At 46.8% G+C, this 17,077-nt stretch overlaps 2 protein-coding genes across 6 annotated transcripts in view; both read right to left on the bottom strand.

Annotated features, from left to right (window-relative positions):
• Window positions 1-429: 429 nt before the first annotated feature.
• pls1 (plastin 1 (I isoform)) lies at window positions 430-12,990 on the bottom strand. 2 transcript variants are annotated; one of them, XM_041904332.2, is made up of 17 exons: window positions 12,807-12,990; window positions 12,193-12,329; window positions 10,812-10,904; window positions 4,372-4,532; window positions 4,144-4,273; window positions 3,844-3,976; window positions 3,676-3,757; window positions 3,411-3,576; window positions 3,047-3,189; window positions 2,812-2,907; window positions 2,524-2,719; window positions 2,365-2,443; window positions 2,065-2,179; window positions 1,834-1,967; window positions 1,600-1,723; window positions 1,255-1,379; window positions 430-1,115 (listed from the first exon to the last, which is right to left on the bottom strand). In XM_041904332.2, the coding sequence occupies exons 3-17, from the start codon at window positions 10,879-10,881 to the stop codon at window positions 977-979; spliced, it is 1,893 nt and encodes a 630-aa protein (XP_041760266.1). In that variant the 5' UTR covers window positions 10,882-10,904; window positions 12,193-12,329; window positions 12,807-12,990; the 3' UTR covers window positions 430-976. The 2 variants fall into 2 exon arrangements, with proteins under 2 accessions (XP_041760266.1, XP_041760267.1); XM_041904333.2 differs by having other exon boundaries at window positions 12,193-12,334; window positions 12,807-12,985.
• Window positions 12,991-15,331: 2,341 nt separating this feature from the next.
• The window catches only part of LOC121587443 (serine/threonine-protein kinase PAK 2-like), a 15,414-nt gene continuing 13,668 nt past the window's right edge, over window positions 15,332-17,077 (bottom strand). For all 4 annotated transcript variants that reach the window (XM_041904334.2, XM_041904337.2, XM_041904335.2 and 1 more), the window contains exons 12-15: window positions 16,910-17,009; window positions 16,366-16,562; window positions 16,117-16,254; window positions 15,332-15,808 (exon numbers count right to left, since the gene is read on the bottom strand). In XM_041904334.2, the coding sequence (XP_041760268.1) occupies window positions 15,722-15,808; window positions 16,117-16,254; window positions 16,366-16,562; window positions 16,910-17,009 (522 nt within the window). In that variant the 3' untranslated portion in view covers window positions 15,332-15,721. The remainder of the gene's footprint in view (window positions 15,809-16,116; window positions 16,255-16,365; window positions 16,563-16,909; window positions 17,010-17,077) is intronic.

The following is a 17,077-nucleotide window of genomic DNA, read 5'->3' as shown; positions in this document are numbered from 1 at the left end:
TAGCACAGTACAGTCACTCCTGTAGACCTTCTAAGAGCTTGTAGGTCTCTTGTGGTATATTTCCATTATCAGGCTGAGTACCAGTGTTTGGCTCCAAAATATTGCCGTTTGTGTTTCCACCTCTGAGGCTTGGCCCAAAAAAGCTGTATCTGTGGTACAGTAATTATCACTGCCAGTTGAAATGTGGGAGTGAGGCGAGAGGGGAAGATGTAACTGTGAATTCAATTCACTAAATCCCAGCCCAGCATTGTTAGTGAGAAGGAAGTTGGGACCATGCATCAAATCACACAAGGCTAACTGACCTAGTTCCGTCACACAGTTCTCCTTTGTTGTTTTCCTTTGTTTCTGGTAAACATTTATCAAGCCAAGATCTGTCCCTTTTCCCATGGGAAAAAGTCCTTTATGATGGTTGTCATAAACACAAGGGTATTTATTAAAAGGCTTTATTATACGTGTTTATGATTGACTATTCAAAAATGTACCATCCCCCCTCCCACACACACACACAATTTGCATGAAGAAAATGTCAGGGTGCCAGTATATTGTCTTTGGTAGATTGAGTTTTACACAACATTTACAGGTCTGCAGTGTGTCTGTACCGTCAGTTCTGTAAGGTGTGTGTATGTGTGGGTGTGTGTGTGCGTGTGTGTGTGTGATTGAAGCCAAAGGGTACGTGTCCCCACAACTATATAGATATATTATTCTATGCTGTCATTTCTTTTACACTTAATTAATTCATACATTAATAAATTAGAGATATTAAAATGATCCATCAGTGCCTCCTTGAGCACACTAGGCACATAACCGCTCGGTTTCTATCAGTATGAAATAAATGTTGAATGAACAGATTCTCAGATTATATACACTGATCTAATCAGAGACTAGATGAGCAGAAGACATGAAGAGAAAAAGGGTAGGGGCAAATTGGGACAGGCTGTTAGTGTATGTTTGTGTGTCTGAGTGTGTGTGTGTGTGTTCAGCGGTCAGCTTTCTTCATGCCCCTCCCCATCAGGCATGCGAACACGGTCAGAACCATCTTGGGTTTCACCTCGACCAGGTCATCAGGTAGAGCGTACACACGGGCACCGATCTTCCTGGATACCGTGATAGCATACCTACAGGAAGAAAAAAGGGAAAGGAAGTCAGCTCAGGGGTCAAGGGGGATAGAGGTCAGTTAGAAGCAAGAGGTTAAAGGTTGGGGGTCGAGATCGAGTTCATTTAGAGATCAGAGGTTAAGGGTCAGGGGTTATTTACTTGGCGTTGTTGAGCTTGTCTGCATCAGTGAGTTCTCCTCTCTTCACCAGCTCCTCTTTGATAGACTTGGGGGCGATGGTGTCTAACAGGTCTATCACTGGGAGACTAGTACTGATCAGCTTATCCTGATAAGGACACACACACACACACACACACACACAGATGCACATTAGAGATGTTCACGCACGCACGCACGCACGCACACACACACACACATTAAAGCTGTTCACATACACACAACGTGCACTGCACACTCACACACGTACACACACACACACACACACACATTAAAGCTGTTCACATACACACAACGTGCACTGCACACTCACACACGTACACACACACCTTGAAGCTGCTGATCTGTGAGTCCTTGTGTCCCTCTTTGAGCTGAGTGTTGACCCAGTTGATTATGATCTGGTCTCCAATCTTCTCCCCATCTCCTAGATCAGACAACACCTGGAGAGTGTACCTGAGGGGGGGTTGATAGAGGGACAGTAAGAGGTGAGAGAGATGTCAAAGTGAAAAAGGAAAGGTTTGTGTGTGTGTGTGTGTGTGTTTGTGTGTTTGTATTGTACATACCTCCTCATCAGCTGCCAGACCAGAGCCAGTGTGTGCATGGGACTTCCTTCATTCAGATTCACTCCTCCAATTCCCACCAATGAGAATCGAGCTTTATTCCGACCCAGTTCCACCGCATAGGTACAGTTCTCCAACTACACTTACAGACACACCAACACAATACCTGTAAATCCTCTGTATTTTTATCAACATTATATTGATTAAAGAAAGTCAGTCTGTGTGTGTGTGTACCTTCTTCATGTTACTGCCCAGTGTAGAGTATGGAGGTCTGTTGACTTTCTTCCACTCTACAGGGACATTGACTTTCTCATACAACTGGAGAATCACCAGCGCATCACACAGGTCACTGCAACACACACACACACAAATCAACACATGCACACACAGATATGCATTCTCTCTCTCTCTCTCTCTCTCTCTCTCTCTCTCTCTCTCTCTCTCTCTCTCTCTCTCTCTCTCTCTCTCTCTCTCTCTCTCTCTCTCTCTCTCTCTCTCTCTCTCTCGCTCGCTCGCTCGCTCTGGTTACTGTACCAGTAGAGGTGATTGACGTAGGGAGCAACTCCCAGAGAGTTCATCCAGTTCCTGAATGTTTTCTCCTCTCTGGACTCTCCTGTTAGGACAACATTACACGTATTACAGTGTGCTGTGAGTGTGCGCGTGTGTGTGCGAGTGAGTGAGCTACACACTCACCCTCAATGAGTGTTAGGTCTATGTTGTTGCTACTAGTCCTCTTCAGGGCCGGGTGTGTGTTGAAGAGGTTGGCTACAAAGGCCAGGTTCAGCTTGCTGTTGCCAGACACCACATCCATAGGAGACACAAACTGTCTGCAGTCCAGACGGGCTGCCTGGCGAAGCATCATCTCTGCCCGGCGTTCATCGTCACGCTCCTATACAGACACACACACACACGCACACACACACGTAAGCAGCAACACACACACGCAAGCAAACATGAACATCTGGACACACACACACTTACGTTGATGCCGGTCATGTCGATTTGGATGGCCATCTCGTCTATGTCCTCTCCTTTAGGTGAGATCTGGTCCAACAGGGAGAAATATGCCCTGGAATCCTACAAATACAGTATAATAACATGATTAATACAAACACATATTTGCAGAGTTTGTGTGTGTGTGTGTGTTTAGTGTGCGTGTGAGTGTGTTTATGTGCGTGACTGTGCCTGAGTGACTGTGTGTGTGTGTGTGTGTTACCTTGATGTCTTGGCTGAAGTTGCTGATTGGCTGGGCCCCAGCATTGCCTAGGTGATGGTTGACCCAGCGTAGCAACAGTTCTTCAGGAGACATTGACATCAGGTGCTCTAACTCCTCCCCCTCAAACAGCAGGTTAATAAGAGCTGCAAATACACACAATCAGCCAATAGACTTGCAGTGTGGTACAGATACACACACAAATAGCCAATAGGCTTGCAGGATGTTACAGGTGGGGTCATATAATTTTACATAGGCATGAAGTTCATATGACATTGAAACTAAATTAGACACTCTCTTTGTTTGTGGCTGTGTATGCATTCTTGAATATTTGCATGTGTGTATGTGTTTGACAATGTGTGTGTACCTTCGTTGCGGCTGATCTCCATATCAGCGAACAGTCCTATCTTGATAATCTGCCAAAGCAGCCCCATCACCAGGTGGGGTTTCCCAGCCATCAGGTCAGGGGCGTCAATGTTGACCACGGTACAGCCGATAGACAACGCAGAGTTTATCGCCAGCATCAGGTTCTCCTAGAGAAGGGAGAGAGAGAGTGAGTTAGAGTTTTGATATGGGACAGTCCAACTGTTCCTGTAAACACCGTGTGTGTTTGTGTGTGTGTGTTAACTCACGGTCATGGTGAAGGTGGTGTGTTTCTTGGTGTTGATGACTCTCTCATCGATGGTGTCAGGCTGGGACAGGTTGATCATTTTACTGCAAAGACAAAACAGAGTATATGTTAGCAGTGTGTGTGTGTGAGTGTGTGTATATATATATTTGTGCCTGTGTGTGTGTGTTACCAGAGCAGGATCCCATCTTTTACTGATTTGAAGAGACTGTCTCCATCAGGGTCCATGGGTAGAAGGTGTTTACAGTCTTCATCTTTGGCCAGAGACTTGTTGATCCAGTTCACAAACGCCACCTTCTCCTCATCTAACACACACACTTCAAAGTTCTTACATGACTAGGACACAAACTCTCTCTCTCTCTCTCTCACTCTCTCTCTCTCGCTCGCTATCGCTCTCGCTCGCTCTCGCTCGCTCTCGCTCACTCAGTCACTCACTCTCGCTCTCTCACTTTCTCTCTCGCTCTCTCTCTACCTGAGTAGGAGTGCTGTGTTCCCTCGCTGGAGATTCCTGACAATCCTCCAAAGGATTGTATCCCTTCTCTCCTGGCGATGGTTTTCTTGAACGTCTCACTGAGCTCCTTACTCTTCAGCTCCTGGTAGATCTACAAGACAGGATGGATCGTGCCTCTGTGTGTGAGTGTGGATGTGCATGCTGCCTACATGTGTCACCATCTTTACTTGGGTGTATTTTATATCTTACAGAGACAAACTCTTCAAAGCTGATCTTCCCGTCCTTGTTGGTGTCTCCTGCTATGAAGATCTCCACTATGTCTCTGACTTTGTAGCCTGGCATGGAGAAACGAGCCTCTCTGAACAGCTCCTGCAGCTCAAAGTCACTGACGAAACCACTGTTGTCAGTGTCTGTATGGGAGGAAACACACAGGCAGACAGACAGAGAGGTAGGTAGGTAGGCAGACAGAATTATGACCAGATTAAGTGCCTTGCTCAAGGCCCTGTTACTAGTTCACTCCCCAATTGTCATCTCTGGGTTCAGGATTTGAACCAGCAACCTTTTAGCTATTAGTCTCCCTGTCTAACCTCTAGGTTACCTATCTAACCTCTAGGTTAGCTATCTCCCTCTCTAACTTCTAGGTTACCTATCTCCCTCTCTAACCTCTAGGTTACCTATCTCTCTCTCTAACCTCTTGGTTACCTATCTAACCTCTAGGTTACCTATCTCACTCTCTAACCTCTAGGTTACCTATCTCACTCTCTAACCTCTAGGTTACCTATCTCCCTATCTAACCTCTAGGTTACCTATCTCTCTCTCTAACCTCTAGGTTACCTATCTCACTCTCTAACCTCTAGGTTACCTATCTCTCTCTCTAACCTCTAGGTTACCTATCTCACTCTCTAACCTCTAGGTTACCTATCTCCCTCTCTAACCTCTAGGTTACCTATCTCACTCTCTAACCTCTAGGTTACCTATCTAACCTCTAGGTTACCTATCTCTCTCTCTAACCTCTAGGTTACCTATCTAACCTCTAGGTTACCTATCTCCCTATCTAACCTCTAGGTTACCTATCTCCCTCTCTAACCTCTAGGTTACCTATCTCCCTCTCTAACCTCTAGGTTACCTATCTAACCTCTAGGTTACCTATCTCACTCTCTAACCTCTAGGTTACCTATCTAACCTCTAGGTTACCTATCTCACTCTCTAACCTCTAGGTTACCTATCTCCCTATCTAACCTATAGGTTACCTATCTCACTCTCTAACCTTTAGGTTACCTATCTCCCTCTCTAACCTCTAGGTTACCTATCTCCCTCTCTAACCTCTAGGTTACCTATCTAACCTCTAGGTTACCTATCTCTCTCTCTAACCTCTAGGTTACCTATCTCACTCTCTAACCTCTAGGTTACCTATCTAACCTCTAGGTTACCTATCTCTCTCTCTAACCTCTAGGTTACCTATCTAACCTCTAGGTTACCTATCTCATTCTCTAACCTCTAGGTTACCTATCTCCCTCTCTAACCTCTAGGTTACCTATCTCTCTCTCTAACCTCTAGGTTACCTATCTCACTCTCTAACCTCTAGGTTACCTATCTCTCTCTCTAACCTCTAGGTTACCTATCTCACTCTCTAACCTCTAGGTTAGCTATCTCCCTCTCTAACCTCTAGGTTACCTATCTCCCTCTCTAACCTCTAGGTTACCTATCTCACTCTCTAACCTCTAGGTTACCTATCTCTCTCTCTAACCTCTAGGTTACCTATCTCACTCTCTAACCTCTAGGTTACCTATCTCCCTCTCTAACCTCTAGGTTACCTATCTCACTCTCTAACCTCTAGGTTACCTATCTAACCTCTAGGTTACCTATCTCTCTCTCTAACCTCTAGGTTACCTATCTAACCTCTAGGTTACCTATCTCCCTCTCTAACCTCTAGGTTACCTATCTCCCTCTCTAACCTCTAGGTTACCTATCTCCCTCTCTAACCTCTAGGTTACCTATCTAACCTCTAGGTTACCTATCTCACTCTCTAACCTCTAGGTTACCTATCTCACTCTCTAACCTCTAGGTTACCTATCTCCCTATCTAACCTATAGGTTACCTATCTCACTCTCTAACCTTTAGGTTACCTATCTCCCTCTCTAACCTCTAGGTTACCTATCTCCCTCTCTAACCTCTAGGTTACCTATCTAACCTCTAGGTTACCTATCTCTCTCTCTAACCTCTAGGTTACCTATCTAACCTCTAGGTTACCTATCTCATTCTCTAACCTCTAGGTTACCTATCTCCCTCTCTAACCTCTAGGTTACCTATCTCTCTCTCTAACCTCTAGGTTACCTATCTCCCTCTCTAACCTCTAGGTTACCTATCTCTCTCTCTAACCTCTAGGTTACCTATCTCACTCTCTAACCTCTAGGTTAGCTATCTCCCTCTCTAACCTCTAGGTTACCTATCTCCCTCTCTAACCTCTAGGTTACCTATCTCACTCTCTAACCTTTAGGTTACCTATCTCACTCTCTAACCTCTAGGTTACCTATCTCTCTCTCTAACCTCTAGGTTACCTATCTCCCTATCTAACCCCTAGGTTACCTATCTCACTCTCTAACCTTTAGGTTACCTATCTCACTCTCTAACCTTTAGGTTACCTATCTCACTCTCTAACCTCTAGGTTACCTATCTCTCTCTCTAACCTCTAGGTTACCTATCTCTCTCTCTAACCTCTAGGTTACCTATCTCACTCTCTAACCTTTAGGTTACCTATCTCTCTCTCTAACCTCTGGGTTAGTTATATACCTATCTAACCTCTAGGTTACCTATCTCACTCTCTAACCTTTAGGTTACCTATCTCACTCTCTAACCTCTAGGTTACCTATTGTGATGTCACGAGAGGCTACACAGCTTTCAGCGGGATTGCTCAAGTAGTGCAAGGAGACCAGGTTCAACCAAAACAAGGATTTTATTAACGGTCTTGGGAAACTAACGAAAGTATAACACAATACTGTTCTCTGGTGGCTCTTAAGGGTTAACAGTTCAGGGATGTCTCTTCCACATCCAAAATCATAACTCTCCCTCGCTCAAATAACTTTTCCCCAGTCTTACTGTCTTCCACGTTGCAGCGAGTGGCCAACCCAGCAAAACGTCCTTCCAAATGTCCCACACGTATTTCCACAGGTGCATATATCCAAAGGTGAGTATTTCCCAAAGGTAAGTATCTCCAAATCCTTATATTCCTCATGGAAGTGGACGTGCAGCACTCTTGTCCTCCAGAGAGCCCAGGTTGGAGACTGTGTCTCTTCCCTTCCCAAACCTTCAGCTCATCAGCTCCTCATTTGTTTCAGCTGCGTGGGAAGATTGGCCATAGAGGGGTGGAGTTCCCGACCATACCAGCAGATGGAGCCATAGCTGTCTGGGTTTGCAGCCACCTCAGGGGGATGTAACGTCCCTCCAGGACACAGCCTCTCGTGACATCACACATCCCCCTCCTCGGGACCGACGTCCTTGTCGGGGTAAAGGCAGCGAAGAAGGCATCACGCCGGGAGAGGGCGTCCGCATTGCCGTGGTGCTTGCCAGACTGCTCTCTCTTCAACTCCTCCAACTCTAGGACCAGGGACTCAGCCTCCTGTTGTCTCTCCTTGAGTTCCTTACTGAACGCATCAGCCTTGGTTTTAGCAGAGTTTAGCTTCTGTTGAGCAGCTTTCAGTTCCTTCTCTCTCTCTGCCTCCGCATTCTTCATCTTGTTCTCCAACACCTTGTACTTCTCCTCTGCCTTCTTCTGGACCTCCTTACTACTGCGCAGGGTCTCCTCACACTCCTCGATGGTCCTGCGCAGCCTCTCCAGCTCCTCCTGTTGCTTAGGGAAGGAGCTCTGTTGGAGTTTAGCCTGGAGGATATCTAACTCTTCTGTCTTCATGTCTAACTGTTGCTTTAACAAACGATACCTCTCAGCGGTCCCCTTCAGACCAGACAGTTCTTTGTCCAGATTCTGTAGCTCCGTCTCTGTGTCGGTCTGGGCACCTGCCATCCCTATCAGAGCCCGGGCGGGAGTGAGTAACTCGGAGGATTGCACCGGAGCCTTCCCAGGATGAGTCTTGCCTCTCCGTTTCCGAGGTACTCGGGTTATCCTCTCCTGAGACTCTCTCCAGAGTGGGTAAAAGGCTGGGCAGTCTCGTCCAATTAGGACAGGGACGGGGAGGGAATCAACCACCCCCGCCGTCGTGTGTATGGTTCCCCGTGTGCTGGTCATTGTAAGTTCAGTAATGGGGTATTCTCTGGTGTCCCCATGGACACAGGAAACTGGGAGGACTTTCCCCGGGGTCAGACACGTTGGGCCCACCAAATCCTTACGCACCAGGGTGGCCCGGCTACCAGAATCCAGTAAGGCCTCCACATCATGGTGATTCACAGTTACCGGGCAGGTGGGGGGGTCGATCTGGGCCGCCATCTACGACTCCCAAGAGCGAGGCAAACGGTGTGTGGGTGCTGAGCTGGAGGACTCCGCAGTGGGCATAGGTTCATCGGCTGGTTTCCCACACTGCCAGGAGATATGTCCCATCTCCCCACACCGGTAACACTGTCGAGTTTCCCCCCTCCTGGTGTACTCTTCTTGGACCCGCCTGGTTTCTGGCTCCCCCTGGAGCCGGGATAAGTCCTGACGTGGCTGGGTTCGAGACCTTGGGGGTCCTTTGGACGGGTTCTTCCCATTTGTGGTGGGGCCGCCCTCCTGGGGTCTTTTCGGGAAGCATTCAGCATCTCCGCTGTGGCCTGGTACTTTTCCACAGCTTCCACGGTCAGATCAGCCGTGGTCAAGGCCTGTTGACTGATGAACCGTTTTGCCTCATAAGGCAGGGCGCGTAGGTAACGATCCACCACAACGGCCTCCACCACCGCCGCTGCTGTATTCCTCTGCGGATCCAGCCATTTCCTTGCGATTCGGACAAGTTCATGCATCGGCGCCCGAGGAGGTTGGTCTGGTTGGAAGGTCCAGCTGTGAAAGCGCTGGGCCATACCAAACTTTGTGAGTCCATATCTGCTGAGGATCTCAGACTTCAGGGCATCATAGTCAGTAACCTGGTCAGGGCCCAGGTCCCGGACAGCATTCAGCGATTCCCCGGTTAGAAAGGGGGGCTAACAGACCAACCCACTGTTGCTTGGGCCAGGCTTCCCTAGTGGCCGTGGCCTCAAATGCATGCAGGTATGCCTCAATGTCATCGGTAGCTCCCATCTTAGATATAAAGTCACTTGCCTTTATTGGGCGGGTATTTTGGACCACCCTCTGTCTCTGCAACTGCAATTCCTCTGCCTTCAGAAGGTTGGCTTTCTTTTGCTCCTCCAAGAGAGCCACGTTTACTTGCATCTGGGCTTGCTGGCCAGCAACAAGGGCTTTCAATATGTCCTCCATTTCAGTCGGGCGGGGAGCCTACGGCCAACTTGGAAAACTGGGTGATCAAACCTTCGGTATCCTCCTCTGACATGCACTATTAACGCTTGAGCGTGCCCGTATTCTCCACCATCTGTGATGTCACGAGAGGCTACACAGCTTTCAGCGGGATTGCTCAAGTAGTGCAAGGAGACCAGGTTCAACCAAAACAAGGATTTTATTAACGGTCTTGGGAAACTAACGAAAGTATAACACAATACTGTTCTCTGGTGGCTCTTAAGGGTTAACAGTTCAGGGATGTCTCTTCCACATCCAAAATCATAACTCTCCCTCGCTCAAATAACTTTTCCCCAGTCTTACTGTCTTCCACGTTGCAGCGAGTGGCCAACCCAGCAAAACGTCCTTCCAAATGTCCCACACGTATTTCCACAGGTGCATATATCCAAAGGTGAGTATTTCCCAAAGGTAAGTATCTCCAAATCCTTATATTCCTCATGGAAGTGGACGTGCAGCACTCTTGTCCTCCAGAGAGCCCAGGTTGGAGACTGTGTCTCTTCCCTTCCCAAACCTTCAGCTCATCAGCTCCTCATTTGTTTCAGCTGCGTGGGAAGATTGGCCATAGAGGGGTGGAGTTCCCGACCATACCAGCAGATGGAGCCATAGCTGTCTGGGTTTGCAGCCACCTCAGGGGGATGTAACGTCCCTCCAGGACACAGCCTCTCGTGACATCACACTATATACCTATCTAACCTATAGGTTACCTATCTCACTCTCTAACCTTTAGGTTACCTATCTAACCTCTAGGTTACCTATCTCACTCTCTAACCTTTAGGTTACCTATCTCCCTCTCTAACCTCTAGGTTACCTATCTCACTCTCTAACCTTTAGGTTACCTATCTCTCTCTCTAACCTCTAGGTTATTTAACGCCTCCTAATTGGGTCCGATGAACTGCAGTACAGTTATACAGAGTTTGCAGCAATCTGATGCTCACTTATCAGGAATGTACTGACTCTAATGATGATCTGAAAATTATGATCAGATAATGGAACAAAATCTGGCAACCACTCAGTTCACCATTGGACCTGGCAACCCCTGACACGTAGAACGAAACCTTTTGCACGCCTAAAGTAACGTGGTAGAACAGGTGTGCAGGTCGAAACAAAAAATAAAGTAAAGCAACCCCTGACACAGAGTGAGCTGACCAATAAAAAAATAGTATACTGCTTTATGATTAGCCATAAACACTGACCTGAGTCAGCATTTGCTGCAAACGCTATGTGTGTGTGTGTGTGTGTGTGTGTGTGTGTGACTGACCGATCCTGTTGAAAGCCTCTCGGAGCTCCTCTAGGTCCTCTCGTGATATCTGGGTCACCTTGTTCGCCATACTGGACAGTCTGTCTAGGGTACCTGATACACACACACACACACACACACGCACGGTCAATTTATCATCACAATAAAGGGAAATATTTGTAATAGAAACGCGAGGTACAGATGCAGAAAAAAACTGCTAAACTCACAAACAGGCAACATGCTTCCAATGTGACCTCATGCTTCCATTGTGACCTCATGCTTCCATTGACCTGCCAGTGTATTGAGCAACAAGCTAATCTACCCATTATAACAGTGATAAGTGTGCTAGCACAGGCTGCAGAGAATACAGAGCTAACTACAAAAAGGAGAGAGTAAAGATATGACGATCTACAATCTAAAATCGAATCTATATATTAGGCCATAAAATCTATAGAGTGTATTATTCAACCATACAATCTAAGCCCCAGAAGGTCTGGGCCCATATCTTTATGCTCTCAAAGACAACATGATACAGTTCTGTATGATGATCTATTATTATTGAAAATAGATGTTGTGGTTATTAACTAGAGAGAGAGATGAGAGGACAATACGGAAATGTGTTGTGTGCTAGAATGGCCTGAGTGTACAAAACATTAGAAACACCTGCTCTTTCCATGACATAGACTGACCAGGTAAGTCCAGGTGAAAGCTATGATCCCTTATTGATGTCACTTGTTAAATCCACTTCAATCAGTGTAGATGAAGATGAGGAGACAGGTTAAAGAATGATTTTTAAGCCTTGAGACAAATGAGACATGGATTGTGCATGTGTGCCATTCAGAGGGTGAATGGGCAAGACAAAAGATTGAAGTGCCTTTAAACGGGGTATGATAGTAGGTGCCAGGCGCACCAGTTTGTGTGGGTCAAGAACTGCAACGTTGCTGGGTTTTTCACACTCAACAGTTTCCTGTGTGTATCAAGAATGGTCCACCACTAAGAGGACATCCAGCCAACTTGAAACAACTGTGGGAAGCATTGGAGTCAACATGGGCCAGCATCCCTGTGGAACGCTTTTGACACCTTGTAGAGTCCATGCTCCAACGAATTGAGGCAGTTCTGAGGGCACACTCAGCTTGGACTCTATATATGGCCGTGACTTTGTTCCCTCAGTTCTCTACTGTTCCATTCAAGTTTAGTCAATTGAGGAAATGAATTCGATTTCGGATGCACATTTTTGAATTTGAATTGACTGAATTGAAAATGAAGACCCACACACTGCGGCCTTATGTAAACTTTACACACTCCTCGCCCTCCCCGCCACACACCCTGACAGCCCCCCTCACTGACCTTCCACACACTCTCCACACACCTGACCCAAGGGGGCTCATACCCCAGAACACACCTTCAATAAAGCCTGTGTCTGTCTGGTCCTGTTCTGGACGAGAGGGGCCAAGGTCTCTCTGCTCCCCGTGTTCAGTCACTCCTGGCTGAGTAGAATGGGTCTGCCGACTGGCCTAACAGAGGCTAGGAGTTGTGCTGCTGCACTGGGTAGAGAAGAGGAGTTTTATTATTTTACAGCCATTTCCGTATGAACATCAGCTGCGGAGATAACTGCAGTGTTGTGAGCTGATATGTTCATTATTATGTGGTGTCCTTGGTAACTAAATTACATTAATGCAAAATATATACAGATGAATGATAGTAGTAGCTAGTTAGACATTTACTTAGCAAGACTTTATTAACTAAGTGCAACAAGTATATTACATAACTTAAACAGTACCGGCTGAGACGAGACTGTATGAAAAATTCTGCTATATTTTACATCCTACTTTTTGCCAGCTACTTAGTAGACTTTGGTGACTCATTGCAGCCCTAGACTCCGTATCATTTGGTGCTAAGTAGTGATCGATCAGTCTTCCTCCTTTGATATACTGTAAGTGCCAGAAAGCACCACATAGACTACTGTATTTGCGTAGTAAATATTAGCTGAAACAGGAGTGTAAACTGAAGACTTACCGTGAAGAGAGGATCAGACAGGGCTGGAGAAGCTTGGTAGAGGTTTGGTCTCTCCGTCTCTCAGGAGTCATTCAGCGGTGGTCAGGTGTCTTCTCGCTCTCTCTCTTGATCGAAGCAGCGGATGACAAGAGACCTTTGGCCCATTGAACTCTGGGATAGGCGTGGTCCTCCAGATGGCTCCAGCCTGGGAGTTAACATTTAACCGTTTAGCTGTGTCATCAGTTTTTTTTTTTACCACACACACACATGCACACACTGGCATGCACGAACACACGCACACATGCACACACACACTCACACACATTGTAGAGAGACGTAAGAGGGAGAGGTGTGTGTTGGCTAAAGGTGTGTTGGGTTTCTAACAACCATGTTTAATACATGAGAACTCTAGCCGTACATCCACCTCCACACACACACACACACACACACACACACACACACACAGACAATACAGTGAAACTTGATGCAAAGCACTTTACAACAAAAACTCACCGTTTTACTGTAACAACCCACTGCTTTACTGCCACAGCAATGCTTCACCTTGGTAGTGATACACAGATAGAGCCATATAGAGAAATGTTGAATTTACTGACTTTTCAAACAGCTAACTGAACTGCTATGGTTACTGAGAATCCAAATACTCGTTATGACTGGCAAAGTTGGCCAAACCTCTATATGGCTCTGGTCACCCAGTAAAATCAGTCCTCTAGTACTGCAGTAAAGAGCTTACTGTCTGTCACTCACCAGCCTGCTGAGAGGTTTAGGACCCGACCTGCAGAGTATCCGGGATCCGGCCTGCAGGATAACATGGATCCGGCCTCCCCCTCTCCTATTCTCTGCTCTCCCCCTCTCCTCTCTCCTACTCTCCTCTCTACTCTCTGCTCTCCCCCTCTCCTCTCTTCAGAAACACACAAGTACCACTCTCTCCCTGAACCAAATAACACACACCACTATATGTTGTCTTGACACACACAGACCTCAGTAGTCTGTCTACCTCTAAAACACACCTTCAGGACGCCATCTCTTCCTCAGCTCTGCTCTCCGTCTGACACCTGATCAGTCCAGTTTCACTCTGGGCCTCTCTGGTTACACACACACACAGCGCTATCAAGACATACATGTTCCCCAACTACAGATGCTATCGGGTATTGTATAGCATACGTATCTAAATGTGAAACCATCTAACAATCAGTGATTTATATTGGTCCCATAATTACACTGTAATCCAGCTGTTAATGACCTGAGAGATGAAACACTATGACTGAGAAAGAGAGAGGGGGAGAGAAGGCAGAGAGAAAGGAGGAGGAGAGGAGGAGCAGAGAGAGAGAAAGGGAGGGAGTGAGAAAGAGAGAGAGAGGGTGGGGTAAAGGGGTGGGTGGGGGAAAGAGAGAGAGAGGGAGATACCCTCGTGAAAAGCAGTGAAGGCAGAATGCCCTCCACTGGCACAGCCACAGTACTACACCTATTATGTTATACATAGACACAAGCACACAAGCATTAGTTCAAGTCTATCTTTAATAATAATTTACATAGACTGTTTGAAAATACATGGTTTCCAGTAAAAAACACTTTTGGTTTCATTAACGAAAAATGAACAATGAAAGGGGATGCTTCTCATTAAAATCATCACCATCATCAGACTCAACCAATGAACCTCTCTGACTGGAATGGAACTACTCTAGCATGGTCGAATGCTTTCTGATTGGCCAAAACATTTTCACGTAGTCATACATTGATGTCAATGGGAGGCTGAGTGAAAATTCAACTTAATTAAGTGAAAGTTAGGATTCCCCCCATAGAGCATAGAGGTTGTGTTCATTAAGGCACAACGTTATGGAACGTTTCTATTAGAATGTTAGTTACAAAATACAAAATAAAAAGTATACATACACATTATAAAACAGTTGTCTAAATATCCAGATTTTTTTCCCTCAACATTTGCCAAAGTACATAATATACAAAACGGTTTAAAAAAAATGAATTTTGTAGGTTTTGCTGCCCAAATATTTCAATTGAATACCGAGATAGTTCCATACAGCAATTATTTTATTTCATTTTGTTAAAGGTGCAATCTGTAGTTTTATTTGCAGGTGTACTGCAACACTGATACTGTAGGCTTCAAATGAACTATTTGTTTGTGGGACAGAAAATGTACAGATTGCACCTTTAAGTTTCTTAGTCAGAATAGAGAGAGAGAAAGAACAGGTAGCAAGCACAGAGACAGACAGAACAAGAAAACTTCACAACATCTGACTAAAAAAAGAGGGTGTGGAAAATGGGGAGGTGGGGGTGGGGGACAGATGAGGAGGGGGGTGATGGACAGATGAGGAGGGGGATGAGGGACAGATGAGGAGGGGGTGATGGACAGATGAGGAGGGGGATGAGGGACAGATGAGGAGGGGGATGAGGGACAGATGAGGAGGGGGGATGAGGGACAGATGAGGAGGGGGGTGATGGACAGATGAGGAGGGGGGGATGAGGGACAGATGAGGAGGGGGGGGTGAGGGACAGATGAGGAGGGGGGGTGATGGACAGATGAGGAGGGGGGATGAGGGACAGATGAGGAGGGGGGGGTGATGGACAGATGAGGAGGGGGGATGAGGGACAGACAGGGTGGGGGTAAGAGACATAGTAAGACATGTGTGTGATATGGAGTGAGGGGGTAAAGGACAGAGGGGAAGGGGAATCAAACAGAGCAGGAGGCTGACTTGTGTGACTTGTAGGTGTACGAGCCTGGGCGCTAGCAGGCTAGCGTTTAGCATCAAGGAGGAGATGCTGTCAGTTACGGAGAGGCACTGAGGAGATGGCACAGTAGGGCTGGAAGTTAGCTGGTAAGGCTAGTAGTTAGCAGGTAGCGGTCAGGCTAACACAGAGACATAGGAATCCAGTGTATCTGTGACTAACAGAGTTAGCGGTTAGCGGTTGCTCTTCATGGCCTCCTTGGCTGCCAGGATGAGAGGGGTGAGGCTGGAGAGAGGCTTGGCCAGCTTTAGGAATGGATGCTGCAGGGAAGACAGGAGATCAACCAATGAAACAAACTACTCTCATCATGGTGTGTTTGTGTGTGTTTGTGTGTGTGTTTGTTTGTGTGTGTGTGTGTGTGTGTTTGTGTGTGTGTTTGTGTGTGTGTTTGTGTGTGTGTGTTTGTGTGTGTGTTTGTGTGTGTGTTTGTGTGTGTGTGTGTGTTTGTGTGTGTGTTTGTGTGTGTGTTTGTGTGTGTGTGTGTGTTTGTGTGCGTGTGTGTGTGTTTGTGTGTGTGTTTGTGTGTGTGTTTGTGTGTGTGTTTGTGAGTGTGTTTGTATGTGTGTACCTGCAGTAGTTCTTTCCCCCCTCCTCTCTTCTCTACGTCCATCTCCAGACAGCGGGACAGGAAGGACCTGAACACTGGAGATAACTTCTCTGGAGACTGGAGCTCTGGAGTCCCATTGGTGGCTATCAGGTAGAGGGCCTGTAGGAGACACACAGACACACACTCAACATTAGTGGCCATCAAGTGCACTGCCTGGACACACACACACGCATGGAACCCCCCCCCACACACACACACATCTATCCTCACCCTGAGTGGGTTCTCGTTGAGGTAAGGGGGTTCTCCCTCCACCATCTCTATAGCCATGATTCCCAGGGACCAGATGTCCACCTTGGGTCCGTAGGCCTTCCTGGTCACCACCTCTGGAGCCATCCAGTAGGGAGTCCCCACCATGGTGCTCCTTTTACTCTGCTCTGGAGTGATCTGGGCACAGAACCCAAAGTCAGCTAGAGAGGGAGGGGAGAGAACAGACATGTTAGAGGGATTGTCAAGCCAATAGTATAATGATAGGCTACAATGCAATAAGATCCAAGTTAGTGTGATTGTCAAGCTAATATGAAACATTCATCTAGGCACATTCAGCTGGACAGAGGAGAGAAAACAGGTATGTTAGTGTGATTGTCAAGCCAATACAAAACAATAGGACACCACTTAGGATTGTCATGGCATATTATCTAGGCACAGAACCCATAACCAGCTATAGAGGAGAGGTGGAGAAGGAGGGGAGGGGAAGGGAGAGAGGAAGTGGAGGCAGACAGAAAGAGTGTGTGTGTGTGTGTGTGTGTGTTCTTACTGAGCTTGACAGATCCGTCCATTCCCAGCAGCACGTTGTCACTCTTGATGTCTCTGTGGATCACCTGGTTAGCATGGAGGAACTCTAGAGCCTGCAGACACTGCAGGACACACACACAGGACACACAGTCACACACACTTCCCTGTGCTCTGTGAGTGAGTGTGTGTG

This window comes from Coregonus clupeaformis, chromosome 26, assembly GCF_020615455.1.
Source record: "Coregonus clupeaformis isolate EN_2021a chromosome 26, ASM2061545v1, whole genome shotgun sequence".
In the NCBI taxonomy this organism is placed as follows: Eukaryota; Metazoa; Chordata; class Actinopteri; order Salmoniformes; family Salmonidae; genus Coregonus; species Coregonus clupeaformis.
Note: the sequence above shows the minus strand (reverse complement) of the source record. Positions and strands in the feature narration are given on the sequence as shown.

Excerpts from the sequence above, each read along its gene's own strand:
- pls1 (XM_041904332.2), bottom strand. The coding sequence starts at position 10,881 with ATGGCGAACAAGGTGACCCAGATATCACGAGAGGACCTAGAGGAGCTC. Across the intron at positions 2,180-2,364 it reads TACGTCAATCACCTCTACTG|TGACCTGTGTGATGCGCTGG; the intron begins GTACAGTAACCA and ends TGTGTGTTGCAG. Across the intron at positions 1,968-2,064 it reads TGGGCAGTAACATGAAGAAG|TTGGAGAACTGTACCTATGC; the intron begins GTACACACACAC and ends CTGTAAGTGTAG.